Source organism: Zonotrichia albicollis, chromosome 18 (assembly GCF_047830755.1).
Source record: "Zonotrichia albicollis isolate bZonAlb1 chromosome 18, bZonAlb1.hap1, whole genome shotgun sequence".
NCBI classification, from domain to species: Eukaryota; Metazoa; Chordata; class Aves; order Passeriformes; family Passerellidae; genus Zonotrichia; species Zonotrichia albicollis.
The window spans coordinates 1,852,196-1,877,481 of NC_133836.1; the positions used below are offsets into that span (position 1 = coordinate 1,852,196).

Sequence of the window (25,286 nt, forward strand, 5' to 3'; positions counted from 1 at the left end):
GATGGCTCCAGCTCTGCACAGGGAGCTGGGGGAGCTGCATCCCACGGGCAGCCCTGGAGAGCATCACCTGGGCCAGGTGAGAGGGGCTGGGCTCATGCCATGGAGGCTGGCTGAGGCTCCTGTGCTCAGGGAGAGCCCAGGGGAGGGCACTCGTGCGTGGTGTGCTCAGGGCTCTGTGCTGGCCGTGCCTGCAGGAGCTGTGGAGGGAGGAGTGTTTGTGCTGCTGTCCCTTCCACAGCACTGGGGCTCATCCCACCTGCTCTGTGTGTGTGGAAAGCAGCAAATTGCTGCGGTGGTTTGGCTCTCAGAGAGAGCACGCTGAGGTTTAAAGGGCAGAAAAAAATAGTGCTTGTGGTTGTAGGAGTGAAAATCTTTCCCTATGGAACGGGCATTGCCAGGTTGCGGTTTGGTCCCAGCACATTCTGGCTGTGCTGTTTGCTTTCTGCTGCGTGCACAGAGGTGTCTTTGAGGGTTTCCATGATTTCTGCTGACTTCAGCCACACTTCTCCTGAACTTTGTTTTAAACAAAATCCCTCTCCAGCCTGCCTCTTTGCCATGCTGCTCCCACAGCCCTGCCTGCCCAGGTACCAGGACAGGAACTTTTCCCAGCACCATCCTGTGCTCAATCTCCTGCCTCTGGATGGGCTTTGCTAATCTGTGTGCAGGACATGGCTGGTCCCAAGCAGAACCCCTCCCATCCCAGCCCTGCAGCCTACGGGGTGCTATAAATAACCCCGGGAGCACGGTTCAGCTGCAGCAGCTTTGTGCTGCATGGAACCATGGCTGGAGCCGGTCCAAGAAAGTGCCGCCTCCTAATTTCAGATCCGCTTTCTCAAAATAACTCCCGTGTTTCCTTCTCTTCCATTTTTAAACTTCGCTTTAAGAGGAGCCCACGCAAAATCCCAGGCTCTCCCTGCTCTGGTTGTGGTTGCTCTGCTCCCTCGTGGGGTTGGCTCCTCATCCCCACGGGAGCTCACACGGCCGGGAAGTTGCTCTCCTGCCTGCTTTCCCCTCCCAGGCCTATTTTAAGTTTCTTCAAAGGAAAAGCAAGGGGCTGGAGTTTGCTTTGGAAGCCAAATGCTCTTCAGGCAAGAATGAAGATTTTTTTGTAGTCTGCAGGGAGGTTTTTGCTGTTGGTGAAGATCTCTTTAGCTCCAGGCCCCTTGGAGGAGCATGAGCTGGGGTAAGAACACAATTTCCCTGCCTGTACCCCTGCCCAGGGGGAGACAGATTCTACAGGGGCAAATCCTGCTGCCTGATACATCTGTGGGTTCCCTTCTGAATCTGTGGGCCCTGCAGCAACCAGGCTTTTGTTTCAGACATGTTTCTTGAGGCACTGAGCCCTCCAAAAGTGGAGGTCCCTTCATGAGCACCACTGCTCCACTGCTGGGGCAATATTTCAGGATTCTCTACCAGATCAAGAAAAGGGATCTTTGCCTGTGTGCTAGGGAGCTGCAGAGGGACTGTACAGGTGGTGGGGATCTTCATGTATCTCACTAGAGGTAAAGGCTGGGGTTTGCTTCTTGATGAATTTCCTTCTGTTAAACAGCAGGAATGCAAGTACAGGTGGGGTCATTCAGCAGATGTAGGATGAACCCTGTGGTTTTCTTCTGCAGAGTCCATCACTAAACATACTCCTAACAAAACCAGTATTGGAACCAAGTCCTAGGTGGCCATGCCTTTGGAAAGGATTTACCAGGACTGCTGGTGGTCTTTAGCAAAGGTCCCACTGCTGTGGGAGGGCCTGGTGAGCTGCCTTTGTACCTGAACAGTTTGGGGTTTGCATAAATTCTCCAGTCAGGTTGTGGCTTGCTGAGTCCCTGGGCAGGAGCACGCCTCCCTGTGTCTGTCTGCCCCGGAGATGAGCCCTGGCGTGGTGGGAACCCTCTGCTGGGTGTTTTCTGTTCTTCCCCGTTGCACTGCCAGCTCTCACCTCGCTCCGCCAGGCCTTTCAGACAGCTCGTTATGGTTCTGCTATGATCTGATAAAGGCAGCAAGGAGCATCAGCAATTACAGTGGGTGTCAAGTGTTAATTGGGCAGCTTTCAAGATAGAGGAATTTCTTTGTGTACGTACAAAGATATGACGTGCTCGGAATTGCTTCTCCTCCTGATCTTTCGTTCTGGAGACGTGTATATTGCAGTTGGTTAATGCAAGACAAATTATGTCATTCTTCTTGATTTGCCACATGTTCTGCCTGTGGTGGTTTGCCTCTGGCTTGTCTCATTAAGTTGTCTAAACATGGCAAATGCAGCAAGCTGAACATACTCAGCTTTTTCTCAAAGTTAATCTCATTGTACACAGCATCACCAGTCCCTTGCTGTGCCATCCCTGCTGCCAGGGCAGCTTCCACCAGCCCATGGTGGGACTGTCAGCCTTCAGTGAGGCTGCAGTCTTCTACCCATAATTATGCAGAATGCAGTTAATTAGTTTGCTGCTTTTTTTTCCCAGGTGCACATAAAAAAATTTTGGTAAGCTGATGCCTCCTGCTCACCAGCAACCAATGGCAGGCAGGAGGGCATTGGCCAAATCATCCTCTTGGCCACTGATGTAGAGTGGTTTTAGTGGTTTTAATGATCCTTCCTCTCCTGGAAATCTTACCCCCTGGATTTAATTGTGTAGACTTTTCAAAATGCCATAGTGCTGATATTCTCCAACGCCAGGAGATTTTATCGCTTGTGAAGACCAAAATATTAAGCTCTGGCTCAGAGTTCTCTGTTGTGTGATGAATTTTTCCAAGGGGCAGGTCCCTGGGCAGACCTGGCTCATTCCCATTCATGGGATCAGGTGGGCAGTGTTGGGGACATCTGTGACCACTGAGGTCTGCTGTGGGGGTGCTCTGGGTACCAGGCAGGGATGCACTGCCAGCAGGGGGATGGTGCCAGAGCAGGCTCCCTGCACGGTCACATTGGTCACATCTCTCTTAGCACCCTTGAAGTCACTGTTATATTGCACAAAAGCGTTGTGTACAGCAAATACAGGAACTGGAAGCTCTCCTGGTCGTGCTGTGGTGAGGCACCTGCTGCAGGCTTTGCAGCTGGGACGGGGCTGGGTTTGGCCAGGGCCATTTGCCTGAGCCCCGCCACGGGCAGGGTGACTCCCACAGCTGCTTTTCTGCTTGGGCTGACTCTTTCAGAGTGCTGGTGTGCAGATCAGGCTCTGTGTGGGTGCACAAGGCTCCGGTGAGGAGTCTGCACACCTACAGCTGCGTCAGTGCTTTTGAGGACCAGCCAGCAGTGGGGGATAGATGAGACTTTGGAAACTCTCCACGGGGGTGGATGTGGGGGCAAGCAGCAGGGCTGTGTGCCAGCCTTTGGTGAGACAATCCTTTGGAAACTCATCCTGCCCTGAGACAGTGTGAGAGGTGCCTGATGCTGGGGAGCTACGTGAGCTGGACCCCTGGAGCTGAAATCCCTTTCCCTGGAAAGTTTTCCCAGATTTGCCCAGCCCCACTGGTTGTGCCAGGAGCCCAGACCCCAGCCCACCCCTGCTCCCCAGCCTGGGGCTGAGCTCCCTGTTTTAGGCAGCTAAACTGGGATTTTCTCTCTCCCTTACCCCAAAATAGCTAAAACTGCTTATTTTATCTGAACCTCTGAAAATCCATCTCCTCATCCTCATCACTGTCAGGTACTTGGCTGTAGCAGCTCAGCCCCTGGTGTCGGCAGCACGCAGTGATCTGGATTTATTGGACTGTCAGTAACCCCCTGAACAGCCTGGCTCTGCGAGGAAGTGCTGTTTACTGAAAATGTCATCTTTTATTTAGACTGCTGCTACAGCCAGCCCATGTCTTTTTTTCAGGCCTGTTTAATTAGTAAGCACTGCGCAGCCCCCGACACGTGTTCCTGGGTGGTTTTTGTGCCTGTAATAAGCGCTAGGTAGCGTGGCCGGGGGCGGGAGGGGACGGGGAAGGGCTGCTCTGCGGCAGGGAGGGGAGGGAAGCGAGGGCAGCTCAACTCTAATGATCACATGCTCGTCAAGAGATGAATCCTAGAAAGGGCATCTCTGCGTGCGTGCCGGTCTGCCCGCCCTCCTCCTCCTCCTCTTCCTCCTCCTCCTGCTCCTCCTGGCAGGGCAGCGGCGCAGAGGTACCGGCACAGGACGGGTCAGGGCCCCGGGTCACTCCTGGGCACGGCTCGGATGATTTAGAGCCGTGATAAGCCGAGTGCCGGTCCGGAGGCTGAGATGAACCTTTTCTCTCAGGCAGGGATGGGATTTGTGCCGGCTCCGTGGAGGTTTCAGGAGTGGTTTGAGCAGAGAGCCGCGACTCGTAACCGATGGCACAAGTAACTTTTTTCTTCCTGTCCCCTTTCCTCCCTGCAGAAGAAGGCGGAGGCTGCCCACCGGATCCTGGAAGGGCTGGGTCCGCAGGTGGAGCTGGTGAGTGTTGCCCGTGCTGGGGGAGCGGTCCTGTGTGGCTGTCCCTGTGTCCCTGTGGCTGTCCGTGTGTCTGTCCCAGGGAAATGCGCTGCTGGCCCGGACCTCTGGCTGGCACCGCACCAAAGCAGGAAGCGAAGTGACTGAAATGAGTACTGAAACGCAGGCAGACACACACACAGAGCCCTCCTCGCTGAGGTTTAACCCTTTGGCTCCCTCCTCCCGCGCTGCAGTGGAGCTGGGGGGTGGAAGGGGCTCTGGCACATTCTGCCTGCACTGGGGATGCTGAGGCTTCTCTGCACAGCACCAGCCCTGTGGGGCTGCTGCCTGCTCAGCTGCTGCCTCTCAGCCAGCCTCAGTGCTGTGGGGAGGGCTGGGTGCTTGGACTCTGCTCTGTCCCACCCACTGACAATGGAGGAGGATGCTGAAGGGTGCTCTGTGAGCTGCCACAACCTGCAGGTATCAGCACTTGCACACTTCCTATTCCACTCTCCCTCATGCACGGGGAAGCTGAGAAAACAACTTAGGACAGATTGTCAGTCTGGGGCTTCTCCTTCATCTGGCAAAATCCATCTGTAGTCAAAGGACTGACTGCTGGAGGGGCAGCTGGAAACAGCCCCTGGAGCTGAGTCCTGGAGAAAGGTGCACTGGCAGTGATGCTGCTGGAAGGATCAGAGCCAGCCTGACAGACAATCCCTGCTCTGCACCAGCCGTGGGATGCAGTGGATGGAGTCTGCAGGAGATGGGAGCAGGCAGTTCAGGCTTCCACAGCTGTAATTTGCACTTGCCTTGTGGGGGTGGCACTAATTGCTGTCTTCCCCTGTGCAGAAGGGAGAGGTCACACGTGACAAAGCCCACTTCCTCCTTGAGGAGGTAACACTCGTTATTATTCCTCTGAGTCACCAGGGTCAAACCCTTTGCTCTTTCTGCTCTGAAGATTGGCAGTGCCCAGGGTTGGTGCTTCCTCATCCGAAAGATGTTGCATTTCCTTTCCTTCCTCCTCCTTTCTTTGCTTGTTTTTTTTCACTCTGTTTTTCCTTTTTTCATTTTGTTGATGTTTTCTCCCTAGCTGTTGACACTGCACGGTGGGGGCTGTAACAGAGCCCAGTGCAAACCTTTCCTCTGTGTCTGTGCCTTGCTCATTGGAGGGCAGGGGAAAAGGGGAAACCTCACTGAGAGAAGCCAGCTGGGCATCCTGCAGACTGTCTGCTCCATCTGCCATGGGAAGGGCACTTCCTATGGCCCAGCAGCCTATGAGAGACAAGATGAATGGTCACAGCTCCTTCTGAGCTGGAAAGGAAGCAGCTCCAGGAAGAGGAGCACGCTGTGCCTGATGCTCATGCCTGCCCCACCATGTCACACACCACATGCTCCAGCCTTGGAGCTGCCCCAGCCCACGGGTCTCCTGCAGGGAGGTTGGGCATCCTGGTGCCAGTCCAGTCTGTGCAGGGAGAGGTGTGGCTGTCACCAGCCGGGCTGTGTGTTGCTGTCAGCTCTGTGGGATGTGCTGTTCCTGGCTGTTCAGAGGGCTCTGCTGGGTGCCTTTGGAGCAGTGCTGGTGTTGGATGCACGCTGGCTCAGGAAGGAGCAGCAGGCTGGAGCTCATGGGGTGGGGTGGGAGGTTGTGCTGGGAATTGGTCACTCATGGCACCAGTACTGCTGTGCTGGCAGACAGGAGCAGGAGGCCGAGGGTTTCTGGGAAGCAGGGATGCAGTTTGGGTCCTGGGCAGCTGGTGTTCCCCTCTGGGTCAGGAGGAGGTTGTGACTCAGTAAACCAGGGCTATGCTCGTGTCACCCCTGCAGTGTAGTGGTACCATTTAAAAAATGTCCACGTTTTCCCCAGGAGAAATGGTTTTGAGATGTATAATCTGAACCCTGCAGTCCCCAGAAAGCAATTGAGACCTTTCTGGTTTATTTCTAAGAGCTTTCAGTAAATACAAGGCTTTTCCAGTAATAGCTTTGCATTGCAATTATGTTTTTCTAAAATGTCATTCTCCAGAGAAATGTATTACATGTTTCTAACCCTGGAGAAACACTGGGTATGTTTTGAACATGACCTTACCTATCTGACCTGTGAGCTGTACTTCTGCTTACTTACTGAGAAAGGTGGAATTGGGAGTTGTTGGTGGCTCTGAGGGAAGATGCTGTTTCTCAGTCCCTGCCCTGCTGAGAATAAAGTTTCTTTAAGTATTTAGTCTGTACATTCTCTATGGGTAAGTAGAACTTGTCTCCTGGGCTTGCTCCACTGCTGAGGCTGTTGTGCAGATAGAAATCTCTTTGAGGTGCTGGTGTCATGTGGATCTTGGGTTCTGGTCCCAGAATTTCATATTTCCGAGTGTTTGGGCATTTCTTTTAAAATGATGTGTTCTTGTCTGCTAACACTTAAGTTTTCTAGCTAAGACTCTTAAGTGTTCATATCATTTATAGGTTGTAGTTGAGAGGAATCACTTGGTCATCTGGTTGGCATCAGGGCATCTGTAATGTCCTTGTGGACGTGAGCATTTTCCAACCCAGGCCCAAACCAAAATGTTAATTGCACTGCTTCTCCCAGGAGGAAGGTCTGTGTGACCTGCAACATGGAAGCTTCTTTGCTTTGATATTTATGAGCAAGGAGGGAAGGGAGATGATCATTCCTCAGTATTTCCAGTTCCTGCAGTCCTCCTCCAGAACACAGTCGCTGGTCAAGGCCTGCCAGCTTTCCAGGGTGACTGAGGATGTGATGCTCTGGAGCTGTGGCCGTTCCTCCTGCCTGTGGTGCAGACCTGCCTCTGGAGCTACGTGATGAGACGGATGTCTGTGTTCCTCTGAGCTTTCCAAGCATGAAGTGCACAGCCAGCTCTGAGCCTGGAGTCACACCAGCAGATCTGAGAGGATTCCTGATGGAAGCACCCCTGGGGAAGGCATACCACTGAGAATGCCATCTTCACGAGGATCTGCTCGTCCCTCTCATCTGCCCTGGCTCTGCCAGCTCACGGTGTTCAGGTGTCCCTGCAGTGTCTCCTGGCAGGCTTGCAGCCGGGTGATGGGTGCATGGATGGCTGTCAGCGCTCCTGGAACACAGGGGTTCATGCCCTGTGCCTGTCTGCCTGGGGATTACGTGCCTCTGCCTGCCCCTGCTGCCCAGGATTACGTGTGCTTTCACAGAGGAGAGGGACACGTCCAAGGACAGCCAGAAAGAGAAGCTGATGACCTGCTGGTGCTGCAGTGATGGAGCAGGGAGAGCTACACCCAGTCTCTGTTCTGTGTGGATTGATGCGGCTGTCCTGTGTGGCAGCAGAGTGGTGAAGCAGAATCTGTGTTTTACAGAGAAGTAGAAACAGGCTGTGTGGAAAAACAAGCTTCTGTGCCAAGCACCTGTGATGGTGATAGGGAGATAGCACAGAGGATGTGGGAGTAACACCTTCTTCAGACTGGAGGGGAAAAGGACCCATCTTTGTTTACGCGTCCTGTCGCCTCCAGTGCTGCTCACCTGGTTGAGCAGATGCTCAGCACATGTTTTGCTCTTTTCCTGTGTTTAATCTGGGGTGAAATTGGGTAGACCCAGAGCACAGCCTCAGCCCCATCAACCACAGGAGGAGAGTGAGCTGGTGTGTGTATCCATGGTCAGGGTGCTGCCTTCAGCCAGGCCATCACATGTGCCTCTGCCTGTGCTGGTGACAGATATGAGATGCTCACAGGTGGTTTGGGGAAGGTTTGTGGATGAACTGCTTCAGTACTTGGAGATGTTTTTGTGGTCAGACCTGAGCTGTGCTCTTTAGGTGATGGTTGCTGGTGATGGTTGGGCTGTGGCAAGCTTTTGGTTATCCCACTCTTGGATATGTTCCCAGCAGCTTAAGACAATAAATAGAAATGTTGAAGGGCTTAATCCTGAGCACCCTGTCAGCCTGCTGATGTGGACACAATCGGTGGCAGCCCCTGGAGTGTGTGCTGAGCTGGGTGGGATTGAGCCTGGTCTCTGGTATCTCTCCCTCACAGAGGTGGGACCCTCCAGTTTCCCAAGGATAAATCCCTGGGAAGGCAGAGGTAGCGGGGCAGTGACCAGGGATGGCTCCAGCTCTCCTGACTCCCCCTGGAGCTCCCTGCCATATCCCCACTGAGGCTGTGGGGTGCAGAGCAGCCCTGGGGAGAGCACATTCTGATGGCCAGATGGGCATCGCTGTCCTCAGGTGTGCAGGGGGAGCTGGCAGCGCTGGAAGCCCCAGGAGCAAGCGCTTGTCCTGCCCGCAGTTAACCGTGCCTGGCTCGCTGGGCGGGCTCAGGCAGGCTTTTAGCGCGTAGACATAACAACTCGCAGCTCACAGACTGTCTCTCCGCGCTCCCCGAGCCCCGCTCTCCCCTCGCCTCCCCCGTGTCATATGTTGCGAGGCGCAGTGCGTTTTTTAATCGGTGAATAACAGCGCGTCCCCGCCGCGCCGATCCGAGCCCAGCCGGGCTGCCCGCCCTCCCCCGGGATGCTCCGGGATGCAGCGGGGCTCTGCCGGCAGCCAGCAGCCTCCAGTACGGCCGGGAGAGGGGCTGGGTGCCACTGCTGGTGGCTTTGAGTTCCTAAATGTCAGACCGCACCATTTATGCCTTCGTTTCTCTGATTTGTTTCAGCCGTTATACAACCAGCCTTCAGACACCAGGCAGTACCATGAGAACATTAAAATGTAAGTATGTGGCGATGAAGCTGTTGTAAATGTCAGGTTGGGCAGTAGAGGGGCGCATGAGGGGTGCCAGCTTGCTCCCAGACCCCAGTTAAAGCAGCTGAGGAATTGTGAGCATCCTGTCAGAGCGAAGCACAAACCAGCTCCAGGAGCTCAGCTGTCAGGGGCTGTAGCTGAGGGTGGATGCTGAAGGTGCTGTTTGATTTTCTGAGGGTGGGGTGGATGGGGGTCCTTGATATTTTCCCAGACAACACTTACCTTAAGTGCTTTCTTCTGTGTTTCTTCCGTACTGAAATACGAAATCAGCTGCCTGTGTGTGTCTGTTTGCATGCGAGAAAGATGAGGTAAAATGAAAAGTTGCAATTACAATTAGATTTTCATGAAGGACCTCTTGAATGTCTAATAACAACTGGTTATTTCAAAGATACTTACTGAGACTTAGCAATCATCTAATTTGACTTATCACCTCAATACATGATTTAATCATCAGCATGTGTTTAATAACCACAGTGACTTCCTGAACATAGAAGAACTATAACAGATAATGAGAATAGCGATAATTGTGATTATTGTTGGAAATTTAAATAGTCAAACCAGATCTGAAACTTTTTATCTGCCTTGAATGAACTGATGATTGCTCTGAGCTGCCTGCAGCGAGTCTATTTTGGTACCAGCTCGGTCAGCTGGTGATAATCATCTTTAATAATCTATTAACAAAAGTTAATAATCTCTTGCTTTTCAGCGGTATGTTAATTGATCCCGGGGGTTTATGAGGGAAGAGTCCCTGTACCTTTGCTCTAGGGGAGCATGGCAGGAGGTGGCAATGTTTAGGGGCTCTCTGTCCCCAAGGGCTGCAGGGAGGAGGGTTTGGTGGTGTGACCCCACTGCTTGCTGCCAGGCTCTGCTCTGTTCCTGCTCCACTCAGAGCTTCCTGTGTCATCCCAGCAGAACATTCCAGCCCAGAGTCACCCCCAGCTCCTCAGTTCCCACAGGGCATAGAGTGTCCATGTCACTTTGGGGTGTCCCTGTCAGTTCAGGGGGCTGATGAGTGATAAACCATCTTGTGTGGCCCAAGGATGTGCTCTCTGCATTGCTGGTCATGCTCCCCCCCAGCTCTGATGGGCTTTGGGACTCACCAGCTCTTGGGGACACCTTGAGGGGCCCCACGGCCATCCCAGTGCAGGTGCTGACGGTGGCAGCTTCAGGCTGATCCCTAGTGTTGTCCTTCAAAAAACGAGTTAAAAGTAGATTCAGATACTTCACCCACTCTCCACTCCCCTGCCAGTATTTGTGGGTTTGTGATCACATTTTCCTGTGATTTAAACCATTTCCTGTCCTGGGTTGCTGCCTGAAAGACAGGCACAAACAAGAGGGAACTGATTGCACAGGTCAGGAGTGAAACTGTGGTGAGAGGTGAAGCCCCATCAATCCAGCAGGGCAGGTGTTCCCTTCCATCCCTGCCCCTGCAGGGTTGTCCCCACCCCACACAGTGACAGTCCCCACGTGGCTGTAGCTGTGGCAGGGACAGCCCAAGGAGAGGTTGGAGCAGGCAGGCTTGGGGTTAATGTTCGCTGTGATTAATGCTGCAAAAATACGGGAAGGAAACCGCACATTTTAATGAAAAGCCTCCGTCTCCTCCTTCCAGAAACCTGGCAATTAGCTGCCTTCAGCTGGTTATTGATGCCAGCCCAGCACAGCTACAGATCTGGGTCAGTGAAAGGCCCCTGAGCAATCTGGGCTCCAGATGTTGGCTGGTTTTGGCCACGGGTCTGTCTTGGAGGTCCCTGGGTCTGGTCTGCACTTGGCTACTTGTTGGTGGACATGCAGAGAAATTGGTGTGTCTTTTCTCCCATCTCCCTGTCTGTGCTGCACCTTAAAGGATATTTTGATGTTTCGGAGGCAGATAGGAAATGAAGATTTTGGTGATTCTTCCAAACAAATGATTCAGGGTCCTTAGACCAAGAGCAAAAGATATCGGACTCCTCTGTTTTGACTGAGTTACGCTTGGAGGTTCACATCTGATCTACAATTTTTCCACAAGCTGAATTTGAAGATATTTTTTGTCTTTTCCTTGTTCTTAATATGTTTGTGCCTTTCTGCTCCAGAAGAGCAGCTTCTGCTCCATTGCCTGGAGGTGGCTGTTTCCATAGAGGATGGAGTAAATCCTCAGGGTGCTGGGAGATACCAGCCAGATGCATTAGAACATCAGGACAGCTGCCAGGACACCGCAGGTTATATTCTGCCAAGGTGTAATTGGATGCAGATTCTCCAGAACAGCTTCACCCTATGCAGATTTAACCATGATGAAAAAACCTTTTGGCAGATTGCTGGAAAATCATTTGGGTTGTGATTCTGTCCACAAATCCTCGCTGCATCCTGGCTGTGTTGAACTGACCCCATGTGAAGCTGCTTTGGAGCCCCATGGGCACAAGATGGCCAGGCTGCTATTGTCACAAATACCTTTTATAGCTTTTTTTTTTTTTTTGCTTTGTTTTTAAACGCTTCTTAGTGTGAATTTTTTATTCTCAGTTGAATGTTTGCAAGTGTCAGTGGGAAGGCATTTGAATATCAGAAAGCCAGGATTCCTCGATTTCTCCACAGCTATACTCTGTGCCTTGCAACACTCATTTAATTCTCTCTTCTTGTTTGCTTTGCTTTTCAGCTGGGATGAGTCACGTATGCTAATAGAGCTGGCTGGGGACTTACCGGGAGAATTTCTCCTCTCACTGAAATGTTACCGGTCTCTTATATTCATGGAGTTTTATGGCCTGTCTCCTATTCAGTACAGTTAAAATTAATTTCATGCCCCAGTTCATTCCAGTGTTTGCAGCTTCAAAAGCTTTTAAGTCCTATTTAGCTGCCTGGCTGTGCTCTGCTCCTCGCCTGCACGGTCCCTTTGGTTCACCTGTGAGTGCAGGCTTCGAGCAAACATGGTTAATTTTGTATGCTACATCTGCTGTGGGATCCAAGGCACCCTTGAGTGGTTTGTTCCAAAGCCTTGACCTACCTTTGATGGGACCGTGTCCTTTCTGTTTGAAATTCCTGTGTTGTTGGAGAAAAGGGCTCTGCCATTTCCTCATCAAGAAAAGAGGAGGGCAAGGTGGCATTTAGTGCCCTCATTTCATAGGGATGGGGTGAGCTTTGCCCCCGTGGCTGGTTTGTCAAGGTGAGAGTTTTTTGGCTTTGCAGCAGACTGAAAAGTTTATCCAAGATGCATCACAGCCCTGAGCACAGCTGGAAACCACTCAAGTGATTCTGCATCAGTTGAGAAGGCTACAAAAGAGCCTTTTTCTACATCTTGATGAAATACAACAAATGCAGAATATGCTGGTGCACCAGTGAAGCACCATGCCTCTGGTCAGGGTCTTTATTTCAGGGCTTTGCCAGCTGTTTGTACAAGGATGAGAGCTGCCCTTCCCACCCTGCCACTGTAGTGACTCTGCGCATTCCCCAGGCTCAGGCTCCAAAGATATTAACCTTCTTTCCTCCGAGTGTTTGAGAAATGACAAGATGTTGTTCACATGAGCAGGATCAATTACCTGCTGTCTGTCTGAAGAGATGTTCTCCAAGGGGGCCTTGGTCTCTAGGCAGGAGATTCCTGCTCGGTCAGCCATGAAAGCACCCGGCAGGGCTCTCCTCCCCCTTCCCAAAGCAGTCATCCTGCAGTCACATTCTGTGAGACTTGTGTCTGAAAGCAAAATGTGAGCTTCCCTGAGCCTTGAAAAAGCAGACAGAAAGCAAAGGGAATAGCCCAGGGTAAGTGTATGCAGGGTGCTGTTCACAGGGTTTGCTTTAAGCCTCCCCTTCAAGAGCTTCTCCTTGCTTTACACTGAAATTCAGGAATCTTGGGGGGAAATCAGATTGTGTCCCCTCAAGATGCTTAGGGAGAACCTCTCTGGATGTACAGTTAAAACAGAAGGAGAGCTCAGTGTGGTTTGGGTTTTCTCGCATGCCTAGATCCAGCAGCAGCAGAGCTGGGTGCACTGTTAATATTTGCACATCTGGGTTCCAGTCTGCAGCTGAGAGCTTCTTGGGGAGAGGGCAGGAAATCTGCCTCTGCAGAATCAAAATCTGAAGCCAGGATTTTCACAGAGGTTTCAGGGCTTCTGAATCTCTTTTTGTTTTCGAAGTGCCCCCCCAAAAGAGCAGAACAGCTGTCTTCTGAAGATCTCAAACTGTGGCTTTCCAAATCACTTTTCACATTGGGAAATTTAAGTCATCTTTTCATTACTTGCTGTTTAGGGGATTTAGTAGCACTGGATTGCCTCTAAATTCACAGTTGAAGCCTGACATGTAACACAAATGTTCTTTCAAACCCTGTCATTACTAATGCATTCTCTTTCAGGTCTTTTTATTAGTGCTTGTAGACATTTTCCTCATTAGAAATTCACCTAGCAGCTCCCTGCTCATCCCATTCAAGGTTTCTCATCTCTTTTATTCTCTATTGGCATGCACCAAGGCAGCAGATTACCTGGTGATGAATTACTAAATGATGGAGACACACACTGCTACCTTCTGCTTTTTCCTCTTGCCAGTAAAAAGCCAGTTCTGGTTTGGAGGGGGAGTAACTTGCAGCACTTGGGCTTGTGTTGTCAGTTTGGGCTTCAGGACATGGCCGGGGTGTTTCTGGGCACCAGCAGCCTCCTGGTACATCCAGAGTTACAGACCTCTGCCCCTTCAGAGGCACTGATGGTGCTGAGGGTTTATCCATCCCAGTGCCCAAGGGCTCTGGGGTAAATAACTAAAGATCTGCTTTGCTTTCCTTCCCCAGAAAGTGTTTCTAAATATTGCAAGGAGCTGCTCTGAACAGCTGGCTCTCCAGAAGCGTGCCCTGCCTTGGGGTTAGTGGGTTACAGTGTGTTAGCAGCTGGAGCTGTGTGCTGCAGCCATTTCAGAGCGAGCAGGGAATGAGTGCAGTGACCTGTGAGCAGGGTGAGCTGCTCCTGCCCTCGCTGTGGGGCTCCTGTGGCTGCCCTGAGCTGCAGCTGGGGATCCTGGCACAGCCCTGCACAGGAGCAGAGGGGAGGACAGAGCTCTTTGGGGTCTCCATTGCCTCTGGGCTGGTTTCAGAGCTCTCTGGGTCTCCATTGCCTCTGGGCTGGTTTCAGAGCTCTTTGGGTCTCCCTTGCCTCTGGGCTGGTTTCAGAGCTCTCTGGGTCTCCATTGCCTCTGGGCTGGTTTCAGAGCTCTTTGGGTCTCCATTGCCTCTGGGCTGGTTTCAGAGCTCTCTGGGTCTCCATTGCCTCTGGGCTGGTTTCACCTCAGAGCGTTGTTGCTGTGCTCCTCAGGTCTCCTGATTTGCAGATCTCTCATCTCCCTGTGCTTTGTTTGGCTGGAGCTTCCTCAGTTTCCTACCCTTGCCTGTGTGATCCATCTCGCTGTACAATGGCTTTGCCAGCTGCTCGCTGCCTCCTTCCCATCACTCTTTGAGTTTGGTCTGGCTACTTTGTTTGCTCTGGCTGATGAAAGACGTTCCTGTGTAATTAAATACCCCTGATTAGCTTTGCTCGAATAGCAAACTTCCTTTCATCTCGTCTCGCACCGGTTGAAGGTCTCCCCAGGCTTGGCCAGGTGTGCATCAGCCCTTTGTGTCCTTTGGGAGCTTCTCCAGGGCTTTGGCAGCTCCCCACACGGGCACACAGCAGCCCTGACACGCAGGCGTGCACCCACATCCTTTCAACATCAGCCTCAGGAAGGACCCGTGTGGACCTGGGCCAAGTGGCTCAAAAGTCAGAGCTACAGGTTCTCTCCTTGACTGGCTCCATTGTGAAAGACATGAAACAAAAGCAACCTTGGGCCAAGGCAGGGAAGGTGGAAGCAGCTGTCTGCCACAGGGCTGGCTTGGCTGTGCTGGCAGTGGGACCTGGGTTTCACTCAGCAGTGTGGGGCTGGCTCTGAGAGCTGTGCTCCTGTGGGGCAGGGGGAAGAGGATGAGCTCTGCAGCACAGGGAAGTCAGAGATGGAGATGGGCTCCATCCATAAGGATGAGTTGACCACAAGGATGGGTTTCACTCAGCAGTGTGAGGCTGGCTCTGAGAGCTGTGCTGCTCTGTGAGCTCACCAGGCAGTGGGGCAGGGGGAAGAAGATGAGCTCTGCAGCACAGGGAAGTCAGGGATGGAGATGGGCTCCATCCACAGATGAATTGTTGAGCACAAGGATGGGGATGTGCCATCTGGCAGCCTTTGAACACCAGCTCACCAGAAGCTGGAGTGCTCTGTGTCCATCCCAGCCTGCCCAGTCCTAGGGACACTGCTGAGGGTAAGCAGGGAGCTCACACAGCCTCCCCACCCGGTGTGGTGTGACAGGCCAGCCCAGCAATACTTTCAACTGCCCACAAGAGTCACTGTTGCTTTATCTAAGGAGCACCATTCCTCCTGCCTGGGAGCTGCCTGATTCCTTCACCCCTGTGCAGTTCAGGTCTCCATCCTTGGTGCTTCCCCAGCAAACCGCAGGGCTCAGGCAGGGGAGGAGGAGAAGGGAGGAAGGCTGGCACCTTGCACGAGCAGCCCTTGCCATGTGCCTCTCCTCAGTGGTTGTTTCAGTGCCCAGCTCCCAGCAGACAGCCCTCACCTTCCTCTCCTGTGCACAGCAGTTGTGCTGGGCTGGCTGATTTGCCCAGGGAGCACAGCGTGTGCTTGGGAGACACATGGCCCGAATTAACCTCGCTGCAAACGGTTTCTAAGTAACAGCGGTACATGTAGCAAGATAAACTGTGAAGCCTATTTATATTTACCAAGATTGTATTAACCTTTGAAAGGTTGACCTTATGCAAAAACAAAACAAAACAAAAAGATAAAGTGGCAAAAACATTCAGGGCATGAGGGGGTTTGTTGTTGTTGTAATCCTTTCACTCTTTGATTACTTCAGCCTTGGTGGTGGTAAACATACCCTGGCTTTCAAGGCATTTCTGATTTTTGCAGCTGCAGAGCCATCAAGGCTTTGCCTGTGTTCGCACTTTCAAGGTCAGCCATGATGCACAACTCAAGGCAACCCATCAGCTGCGTAAGAGCTGCTGATTTCTGCATTTGCTCTCCTGTTTTCTAAGAACTTGTGCAGCACATCCAGCAGCAGCAGCAGGGTGTCAGAACCCCAGGATGCTCCTGATGTCACCCCGGTGACATGGGGAGGGCAGGGCCTGACTGAGCTGGGCTGGCCCCAAGGGACAATCCAGGACCCATCTCACACATGAGCATCATTAGCACCACCCCAAAGGTTTCCTTGTTGGAGCTTCCATTAGAATCAGGGATAAACAAACAACAGGAATGTCTTTGTTGGGCACAGTGACCCTGCAAAGAGCTGAACCTTGGAAGGAAAGGTGTCTGGCTGGGTCTCTGTGGGAGGGTTTGCTGCCCTCTGAGGCACCACACGGTGCTGGGGCCATGGGGGAAAGCTCACAGTGTGTGATGTGAAGGGATGCAGGAGCGTGTGGGGAGCTGGGGCTGGCAAAGCAGTGCTGCAGGGAGCTGTGGTTCCCAGGGCAGCCCTTGTTGTGGGCTCACTGTCATTCCTGTGAGTGCCCATGCATGGTTCAGTGGTGTAGCAAGAAGAGAGTTCAAAAAGGGAAAAATGTTGATGCTTTCTGCAATGTTCTCCATCCCTAAACTTTGCCAGGACTGCCCCCAGTTCTCTCTGAGAGAGCTGGGCCCTCTGCCCCTTCCCAAGCAATCCTGTTTGCTGCTCATTATGCTGAGGGATTTCCAAGGGCAGGATGATGGGTTTTCCCTTCCTGCTAGCCACACAGGGGGGGAATGAGGAAGCAGCAAGGGTGTCTCTTCATTCAGCTAAATCCCACAGAACATGCCTACATGAGACTGCTAAGCTCCTGATCAGTAATTACACACTGCAGCTCTGCCTTTAATCGGGATAGAAGACTTAAGGAAACTCCTCTGCCCCTGGTCTCTACCTTTTACCTGGAGATTTTATTGCTGTGAATATTAGCAACAGGAGCAGCCACAAGAGCTCAGCTCTGGGGCTCACGCTGCCTCTGGGAGCTCCTGCAGCCTTTTCAGCTCTGTTCTGCTCCCGTGCTGCTTCTCCTTGAGCAGTTCTTTCATGCTGCCTTTAGAAAGTAGAAAGAAGAAGAAAGTGAGGGGATGTTTGGGCAGACGCTGGGGTGGTTGGGGTTGTGGTGGCCGGATTCCCCCTTGAGGTCCCAATTCTGCAAGTGGCTGAACATTCCTGGCTGGCTGTTTGCAGCTCTGTCGGGCGCAGCTCCAAGGAAGCAAGAGGTCAGGAGATAAGTGCTGCAAGCCCTGCTGTGATCCTGCCTCCTTATCAGGCCCTCAGAGCCCTTGGGGGAGCTCTGACATGCCCATCACTGCTGATCTGGGGTGCCCAGGGTGGGCTCTGCTCGGGGGTGCCACCGCCCGCCATGCAGAGCTTGGCCCGAGCCCCCCAGCTCTTGGGCACCCACTGGGCTTCTGCAGAAAATGTGAAATCAGTGAAGGTCCAGCCTGACCCATGGATAGATGCAGAGCTGAGTGTCTGCCCACGTGTGTGCTGAGAACACAGGGAAGGTTTGCAGTGGGACTTTATTAATTTAGTTCTCAGCGTTAGTCCTGGATTACCCACAGATGTGGGTGAAGTTCCCGGTCTCAGAGGTTTGTTGGTCTTTCTCTAAGCTGGCTCCAGGTCTGAGATAAGAGCATTTGCTGTTCTCAAGTTGATGCAATTCCAAGTTAAGGTGGAAACTGTGCTGCACACTCTTTTGGGAGTGGGGAAAGCCAGGCTCTGTATTTCAGCCGCCTCGTTAATCAGATCTCATCTTTTTTTTTTTCTCTCTCTTTACAGAAACCAGGCAATGCGGAAAAAGTTAATTTTATACTTTAAGAGGAGAAATCATGCGCGCAAACAGTGGGTAAGTGATTCCCTCAGACCTTATTTTCTATGTATAAAAGAGCGTAATTTATTATGTGAGAAAGAAAAGGATGGTTTCCAGCAGAGAGGTGCTGCTACTCTGTACTTTGCCTGTTATATTACTGTGGAATCTCTCCCGCTTAAAATAACACGAGAAGGAGAGGTCCCGGAGCCTGCTGCAGGCAGCGCCTCCCTCTGCAAGTGCCTCCCACAGAGCAAACACTTGGGGCTGCCTTAATCACAGCAGAGCCCATCATTGATCTCAGAAAGCCTATTCACAGCATAAATGTCTGCTTTGTGAGTAATTGAACCCTAAGAGAGGTGTGAAACAAGCTGACTCTGCTTCGGGTAAATGGTCTGAAGGCTGCTCTGCCTCCTTCCAGCTGACCACACAGCAATGTTCTAGGAATTTGTGGTTTAAAAACAAAACTCAAGCTCTGTGCCGGTTTGTTTCTAGGCAGTGTTGCCTGCAAGAGTTCCAGTGACCTTTAAGGACACAGGTCCTGGTTGGGTAAGGGGCAAGGCAGGGCTGGTCATGAGGCTTCAAAAGTGTTTGTTGCAAAGTCTGCAGTTCTCAGAGGAGAAAGTTCAAGTGGGTTTCACAGAATTTGTACATTTTCCGTGCTGACACTTGCAGTGGTTCCCAGCAGGAGCTGGAAGGCAGAGCCAGCACAGAAGGGGAAATGCCAGGAAAACCAGTGGCTCCCACCAGGCAGGTGGATTTTGCAGAGTCTTTCAGTGATGGGTGATTCAGCTCATAGGGCTTCACGTTTCAGGAGGAAAATGTAAATACTGATTCATGTTCTCTGTCCTGGGGCAGCTCAAGAGCCAGTGTTAGTGTCTTGCATTGGCAATGGTGCAGGTTTTCTCAGTGTCTTAGGGCTGGTTTTGACAGAAGTGCCAAAACCGGGAGGAACTGTTGGAAATATTCAAAATAACAAGCCTGGGATGTGATTTGAAGGCTGTACCTTTAAAAGTAACTTCCAATATATACATTTCTAAGGCAGATATCACATTATTTTCTAATTTATTTTGAATAATTCTTTTCCTTCCTCATGCTTTCTGTTTTCATGCTGTTTTCTACCAGTATTCCAAAAGCCACAGCCCTTGCATTCCCAAGAAATGGTTGTGTCTGCCATTAGTGCCCAAATACGTGTTCATTTAGACTTGTTCATGATAAAGCTTCTCCCAGGGCAAGGGGTGCAGGGTTACAGCTCCATCAGGATGTGGCACAGCAGTCCAGTGATGCTCTGGGCACCTCCCCTCCTGCAGCTGAGGATTCTGCATGGTGGGAAGTGGGTCAGTATATTGCAATATAATAATATTCTGTAATTCAGATTGCAGAGCACCACGTGGTTCTGTTGGAAGCAGGAGGGAAGTGCCCAGGAACTGCTTTCTGGTGGAAATGGCTGGTTGCTGTGCTAAGCCTGGAGTGAGTTGCTGTGTGTGAATATCAAGGAGCTGGGGGAAAAGGTTTAATTAGGCTGCAAGAGCACAGTTCCTAAAATACGACTTGCAGTAAAGTCGCCTGTCATGCAAAATAGGTGAATTTCTGCCAGCCAGTTTATTCAGTGTCCTTGAAAGGGGATTTTTCAGTTTAGGGAAGCGTTTTGCCTATTCTACAAAATAGGCAACATACGGTTGCTGAATTTGCAAAGTGAATACATTTGCTGATTCTGTTTGCAAAATGGGTATGCTTAGCTATTTTTCTGCCTATTTTGTAGCAGACCCTATTTTTAGCAAAGCCCATCCACATGCCAGCGTTTCTTTCTGGCTCTTTTGCTTTCTGGGGTATTGTTGCTGCCTGGGGCTGGCTGGAGCAGGGTCAGAGCAGGGTCCAGCCCCCAGAGCCCCATCCCAGAGGATCCACAGGGCTCCCTCCTGCCTGCACGGAGGTCAGCACAGCAGAGAACATTTAATTGCCATCGGGGGGATGATGCAGAGAGGGAGTGGTGAAGGGAGCTGTTCTGCCTGTGAGGGGTTGGTCTCCATCAGCCAAGGGAGGAAAACCACGGGGCTTGCAGAGGGATTGGACTGGTTGCTCCTGTCACCTTCGCTCTCCTCCTCCCTCCAGAGAGCTGCTCTGTTCCCTGGAGCTGTGGGAGGGCTGGGGCTTGGCACAGCCCACGAGCTGCCTTCAGCTGCTACGGCAGCGTTACTATCCATCCATTTTTAGATCCCTGCCAGGTCCGGTTGGGCTCGCTGTCACTCACTGGTGTGATGGAGAGGGGAGCAGAGGGGGCACCCCTGCCCAAAGCCAGCACAGATGGTTGCTCAGGAGTGGACACGCTTGCTTAGAGCTGCTCAGAGGAAGCACGGAGAAGGAATAGATGCTTCTGCTCCTGAAGTGCCTGACCAGGAGCTTCTCCTGGTGGTGGAGCTGTGATGATCTGAGGAGTTTGCAGTGCTGTAGGATGCTTGGAATCCTGGCTTTTGAAGGATGCAGGATATTGCAGGGAGCCTGTGTCCCAGCTGGAGCAAAAAGCACTGGATGGGGATGCTGCAGCCCAGCCCAGCTGAAGTTTGCATGGTGAGGAGCTCAGGAAATGCTCAGCCAGTCCATTGTGAAGCCGTGCTCTGGAGGGCAGAGCTGTGCCAGGGGGAAGCTTTGGTACTGCTGCCCTGCTGCCAGGGTGTGAGCTGCTGGGGAATCAGCAGCGTGACGTTGATGTTGCTTTTTCCATCTTCAAATGCCAGTTCCTTAGGAGAGGAATTCTGGATAAAGCTTTTGTCGAGTTGTTCCAAGGAGTGGAAGAAAAGGAGGAAGAAGAGCCGCCCTGCTGGCTGTGAGGCAGCCAGGGCCGTGCCAGGTGGCTCTGCTGGGGTGGTGGCAATGTGGGGCCCAGCACTGGCTCGTTCCCACAGGGAATGACAAACCTTTGACAGCCTCAAGGCTTGTCAGCAGCCCGAGCCCTCGTGCTGGGCTCTCTCCCGGCCGTGCCACGGGCTGGCAGCACCGGGCACCAGCTTCACAAACTCCATGGGGTATTTTTAGCTTCTTCCCAAATGTGATGCTCTGAAAGCAGGAGGATGTAGCAGATTTCCTGGCAGGGTGGGAGCTCTCGTTTTCAGGGGGCTGATGGCATTGCTTTGGGAGAGGTGAAAAGCAGCAGCTGCGATTCTGCCAAGCTGCCGCAGGCTGTTGGTGTTACCTGTAGCTCCTCGCCCAAAGTGTGAGATACCCCATGTGGGCTTTCAGGGCATTTCAATTTCTGTTCTCCTTCCTTGTTTTTATCTCGGGGCTGTTTCCTTCAGCTCCTGATGGAACCCCAGCACCCCCTGTGCATCCATGCAGGGCAGGACAGTCTCTGGCTCCAGGCATGCAAGTGAGAATTGATTTATTTGCAGGGAAAGTGTTAATCTGGCTCAGCTCTCGGGCTTCAGGTGCTCTGTCTGCCTCACATTATTGTTGAGGTGCCTCCAAAAGGCCAAGGAGATCAAAGATGTGTTGCTGTTCTTGGATTATTGCCAGACCCTGGATGGACAAACAAAACCCATGTGCCAGGATTGGTGTGACATGGGCTGCAGATTGCTGTGCATTTCCCTTGGTTTGGGTTTTTTTTTACCTCTCCTAATTTTTCTTTGTGGCCAAGAGCAAACGGGATGAGAGCAAAGTGCGTCTGGGAAATCCTGCAGCCTCAGACTTCTGGTCATAGGGCAGTGGTGGCAAGAGATGAGTTTATTTCTTAGAAATCTGGATTCCCTGTGTCTCTGCTGTAGTGCTGAGTGTGCCGGTGCTGAGCCACCCATTCTGGAAAGCAGCGTCAGGGTCAGGAGTGACCTGGGGTTTGCCATTAGAGCAACATCTGCTTTCACTTCCTGATTTGGGGCTTGGAAGGCATTTGTCAGACACAAACTGAAACCCTAAAACCCCTCTGGTCCCCCAGCTGCTGTCAGCTAGGGCTGGGCCCTGCTGCCACTGTGGAGGCTCTCAGGGACCAGACAGGGATCTTCCCACCATGGACCTTCCCTGTGCGTGGGTGTTCTCCAGCAAGAGTGTGGCAGGAGGAGGGAGAGGAGATTTAGGGTGTAATGGGAGGAGACTCATTTGCATTGCAAATCTTATCTCAGTGTTGCCAGGCTTGTCCCATAAATACCAGTCAGAAGCGCAGTGCTGGACCTGGTGGGTGTGCCATGTCACCCAGGGGCTCATGGTGTGGAAACCCTTTGCAGTGCCATGCTTTGGCAGAGCTGGGTTTGCTGTGGGATGTGTTTGTCCTGTCACATGGGCCAAAAAAGAGGAGCAGCAGCGGGAAAAGTACTTTGGCTTTTTAGGATGGTGAAGGAGCTGAGTGTGTATACACTGGCATACAGCCAGGCCACCATGCTGTATGGCTTTGGGCCTGGGTGCCTGGCTCTTGATTTTGGGGGGCCAGGCCCTCGCATGGAGCTGCCCCATGGCCCCAGTCCCATCATCATTGCCAGCACAGAGCTGTGACTGCTGGAGCTGGTGTGTGTGGGTAGGAAGGGGTGCCTGGCCTTGGGCACCATGGCAAGCTCTCCCCAGCATGGTGAACTGGTGGCTCCAAAATTATGGCCCTGCACACCCTACTCAGATAGTGGAGACCACCTCTGCTGCCCCCTGTGCCGTGTCTCAGTCCTTCCTTGTGCAGTGGCCTCAGGCAGGCCCCTTGCTCTCTGCTGGGGTGTGGAGCAGGGGCTCCTCCCCAGCACAGGCCTTTGGCTGCTGAACCAAGCACCTGCTGGGCCAGAGGATGCTCAGTGAGATGTGCAGATGTGAGGGGTGGGCTGAGCCACGCTGGGTAAGAGTCCTGGTGCCACCAAACGCGTTGGGTCTGGAGGGAAAGAGCCTGAGGGTACCTGATGGCCTGTTTTGAGAATTCACCCTTGGGTTGGCCCCAGGCCCTGGGGCACGTCCATGTCCCAATAAATTGTATTTCTTTAAGCAACATGACTCACGCTCAGCCTGAGCAGCCATCGAGGGCAAGGCCTGGAGGAGTTGCCCTACCCAGGCACATCTCTGAGCTCCCTCTCTCGCTCTGCCCTTTCAGGAGCAGAAGTTTTGCCAGCGCTATGACCAGCTGATGGAGGCCTGGGAAAAGAAAGTGGAGCGCATAGAGAACAACCCTCGGCGGCGTGCCAAGGAGAGCAAAGTGCGCGAGTACTATGAGAAGCAATTCCCGGAGATCCGCAAGCAACGCGAGCTGCAAGAGCGCATGCAGAGGTTAGAGGAGAAGCGGTAGGAAGGGGCTGAGCTGGTATCAGACAGCCTTTCTTTTCTCTTTGGGAACGGGTGTGGGTTTGGTAGTGGGAGGAGCGGGCTGGGGCGGCTCTCGGTGCCTTTTCTCCCTCTCCAGTTAAAGGCAGACAGACAGACAAGTCTTGCTGCTTTTTCCCCAGTTTCTATCTATGATAAACTCTTCCCAGTACAAAAGGACAGGAAAAGTGAGGCCAATACCACAAGCAAGCCTTCTCCTTAAGTAATGAAAACAACTAAATTACAAAAGGCTATCACACCACACCACGTCCAAGAACAGCACCAGCTAGCGTGGCAGAGCTTGGAAAATGCAAAAGGCTTCAGTCCTTTAACTCAAAGGTTCAAATCCTCTCCCTTGCTGCTTTTTCCCCATGGTGGCTCAGCACAGAGCCAAAAGGAGCAAAAAATGTCAGCAATGAGACTGCCTGTCAGTCTGGCTGCTGATCTCCCAGCTGGCCACATCAGGGCCAGGGGTAGCTCCCCTGTGCCGGCCTAATTCCTGCCTCACTGCTGTGCCCAGATTAAGATGTACAAAACTTGCAGGTGCATTTGGTCACATTGATCATTTATTACATGCACGTGCTTTGATGGGAGCAGAAACATCTGCAGAGGTTGTTGGAATGACCACAGACAACATGAAGGGAGCAAAATGTCTCGCTGGAAGGGACGTCCCCTGTCTCTCCCACCCCCTGTCCATTTTCTTCCTTGGAAGTGCAATTGAGGTCACGTTGTTTTCTGCCAGGAGAAGACTCGATTTCACGATCTCCACCCTTTTTGCTGAAAACTCCCTGTCCTTCCCATTTCAGCCCTGGCACCTTGCCTGGGGTCACCTGATATGCAGAAAACCTAAACCCTTCTGCCAGCATCCCATCCTTGTGCCCCACTAACAACTGGGTGGGTCCAAACTTCCTAACTGATGGCTTTATTTGCCTGAAAGAGAAAGGGAGAAATGGTACTGAGAAATGCTTTAATTTTTTACCTGATACATAAGAAAAGTTGTAATTCCTTGGCATGTGTGGCTGTTGCTATAAGGGGACGATGTCAGTGGATGGGTTTGATTTAAAACTTCCCACAGCATTTTGCAAACCAGATGTGGTGGCACAGTGCTGACACCAACACCTTTGTGCCATTGCTGTGGTGGGGTGAGCAGGGGAAAATGTGGAGGGAGGGTGTGGTTGGGCATGAAATGTCCTTGTGTTCTAGCAGTCCAGGAAGCTGACACAGGTAAGGAAAGTGGCTTTGAGGCTCTTGACCTGTGAGCCCCAAACGCAGGTGCCTTTCCCACAGTGTGGGACGGGGTGGCCTGGGTGGGATGTTGGGATATGGCTGTTCTGGAGGTCAGAATGGTCTTGAACATGGTTTGCTGGTTATGAAGTGGAGCATCAGTGCCTGAGAGTGTCACTGCCCTTTCCCAGCAGGGTAGGACAGAGGGGCAGTGGCGGGCTCTCCATGTCGGCTGCGCGCAGCGAGCACGAGGTGTCCGAGATCATCGACGGGCTCTCGGAGCAAGAGGTGAGAGCAGCTTCCCCTTCCTCCTCCTCCTCTTCCCCCTCACTCTGTCTGCTCTGAGGAGGCCAAGACAGGACTGGCAGGTCACACAGAGAAGTCCTGTGCCAAATCCCACTAAATTTAGGTCCCACTGAGGTTGGGGAGGTTGTTGTGATGACAAACACTTTGTGGATAGGATCCAAAGTCAGATGTTTATTTAATACACATCAGCATCTTCCCAGCCATGTGAGAGATATAATGGAGCTGTGCAATGGTTGTGCCAGAGCAAAACATGGAGCTGGTGGCCAGTAGGTTGGGTTTATGAGGATTTGGCTGTCTCTTAGGGGCCTGAAACCCCAGTGTGCTGCTCATCCTGGGTAGCACCCCACAAACAGCTCCTGGCTGTGGTTTGTACTGGAAGTGAAGATGGGAAGGGGAAGGGCAGGGAGCCAGCACCCAGGCTGCTGGGTGGAGGGGTTTTTCTGTTTGGTTTTGTTTTGAATGGGCTGTGTGACTTGACACAGGGGAATCCTATGGAATGAATGGTTTGTACATGAGCCAGTTGGCCCACATCTTCTGGGAGTGCTCCATTCATCTTGAAACATCCCTGTGACCTCGGCTTCGTTTGGATCTGGTTTCACAAGGGTTCCACTCTTGGCACAGAGGCGAGCTGCAGTGAATGGATCATGTTTGGGAGGGGAGAG

General features: G+C 52.2%; 1 protein-coding gene across 23 annotated transcripts in view; it reads left to right on the plus strand.

Moving 5' to 3' along the window:
- The window catches only part of NCOR2 (nuclear receptor corepressor 2), a 226,408-nt gene that overhangs the window by 123,696 nt on the left and 77,426 nt on the right, over window positions 1–25,286 (plus strand). For 13 of the 23 annotated variants that reach the window (XM_074554206.1, XM_074554221.1, XM_074554222.1 and 10 more), the window contains exons 7-11: window positions 4,320–4,376; window positions 8,970–9,022; window positions 17,811–17,877; window positions 22,889–23,076; window positions 24,510–24,606. In XM_074554206.1, the coding sequence (XP_074410307.1) occupies window positions 4,320–4,376; window positions 8,970–9,022; window positions 17,811–17,877; window positions 22,889–23,076; window positions 24,510–24,606 (462 nt within the window). Of the gene's footprint in view, window positions 1–3,964; window positions 4,085–4,319; window positions 4,377–8,651; window positions 8,871–8,969; window positions 9,023–17,810; window positions 17,878–22,888; window positions 23,077–24,509; window positions 24,607–25,286 lie in introns of those variants that run through there. The other 10 variants (XM_074554219.1, XM_074554229.1, XM_074554230.1 and 7 more) reach the window with 5 other exon arrangements.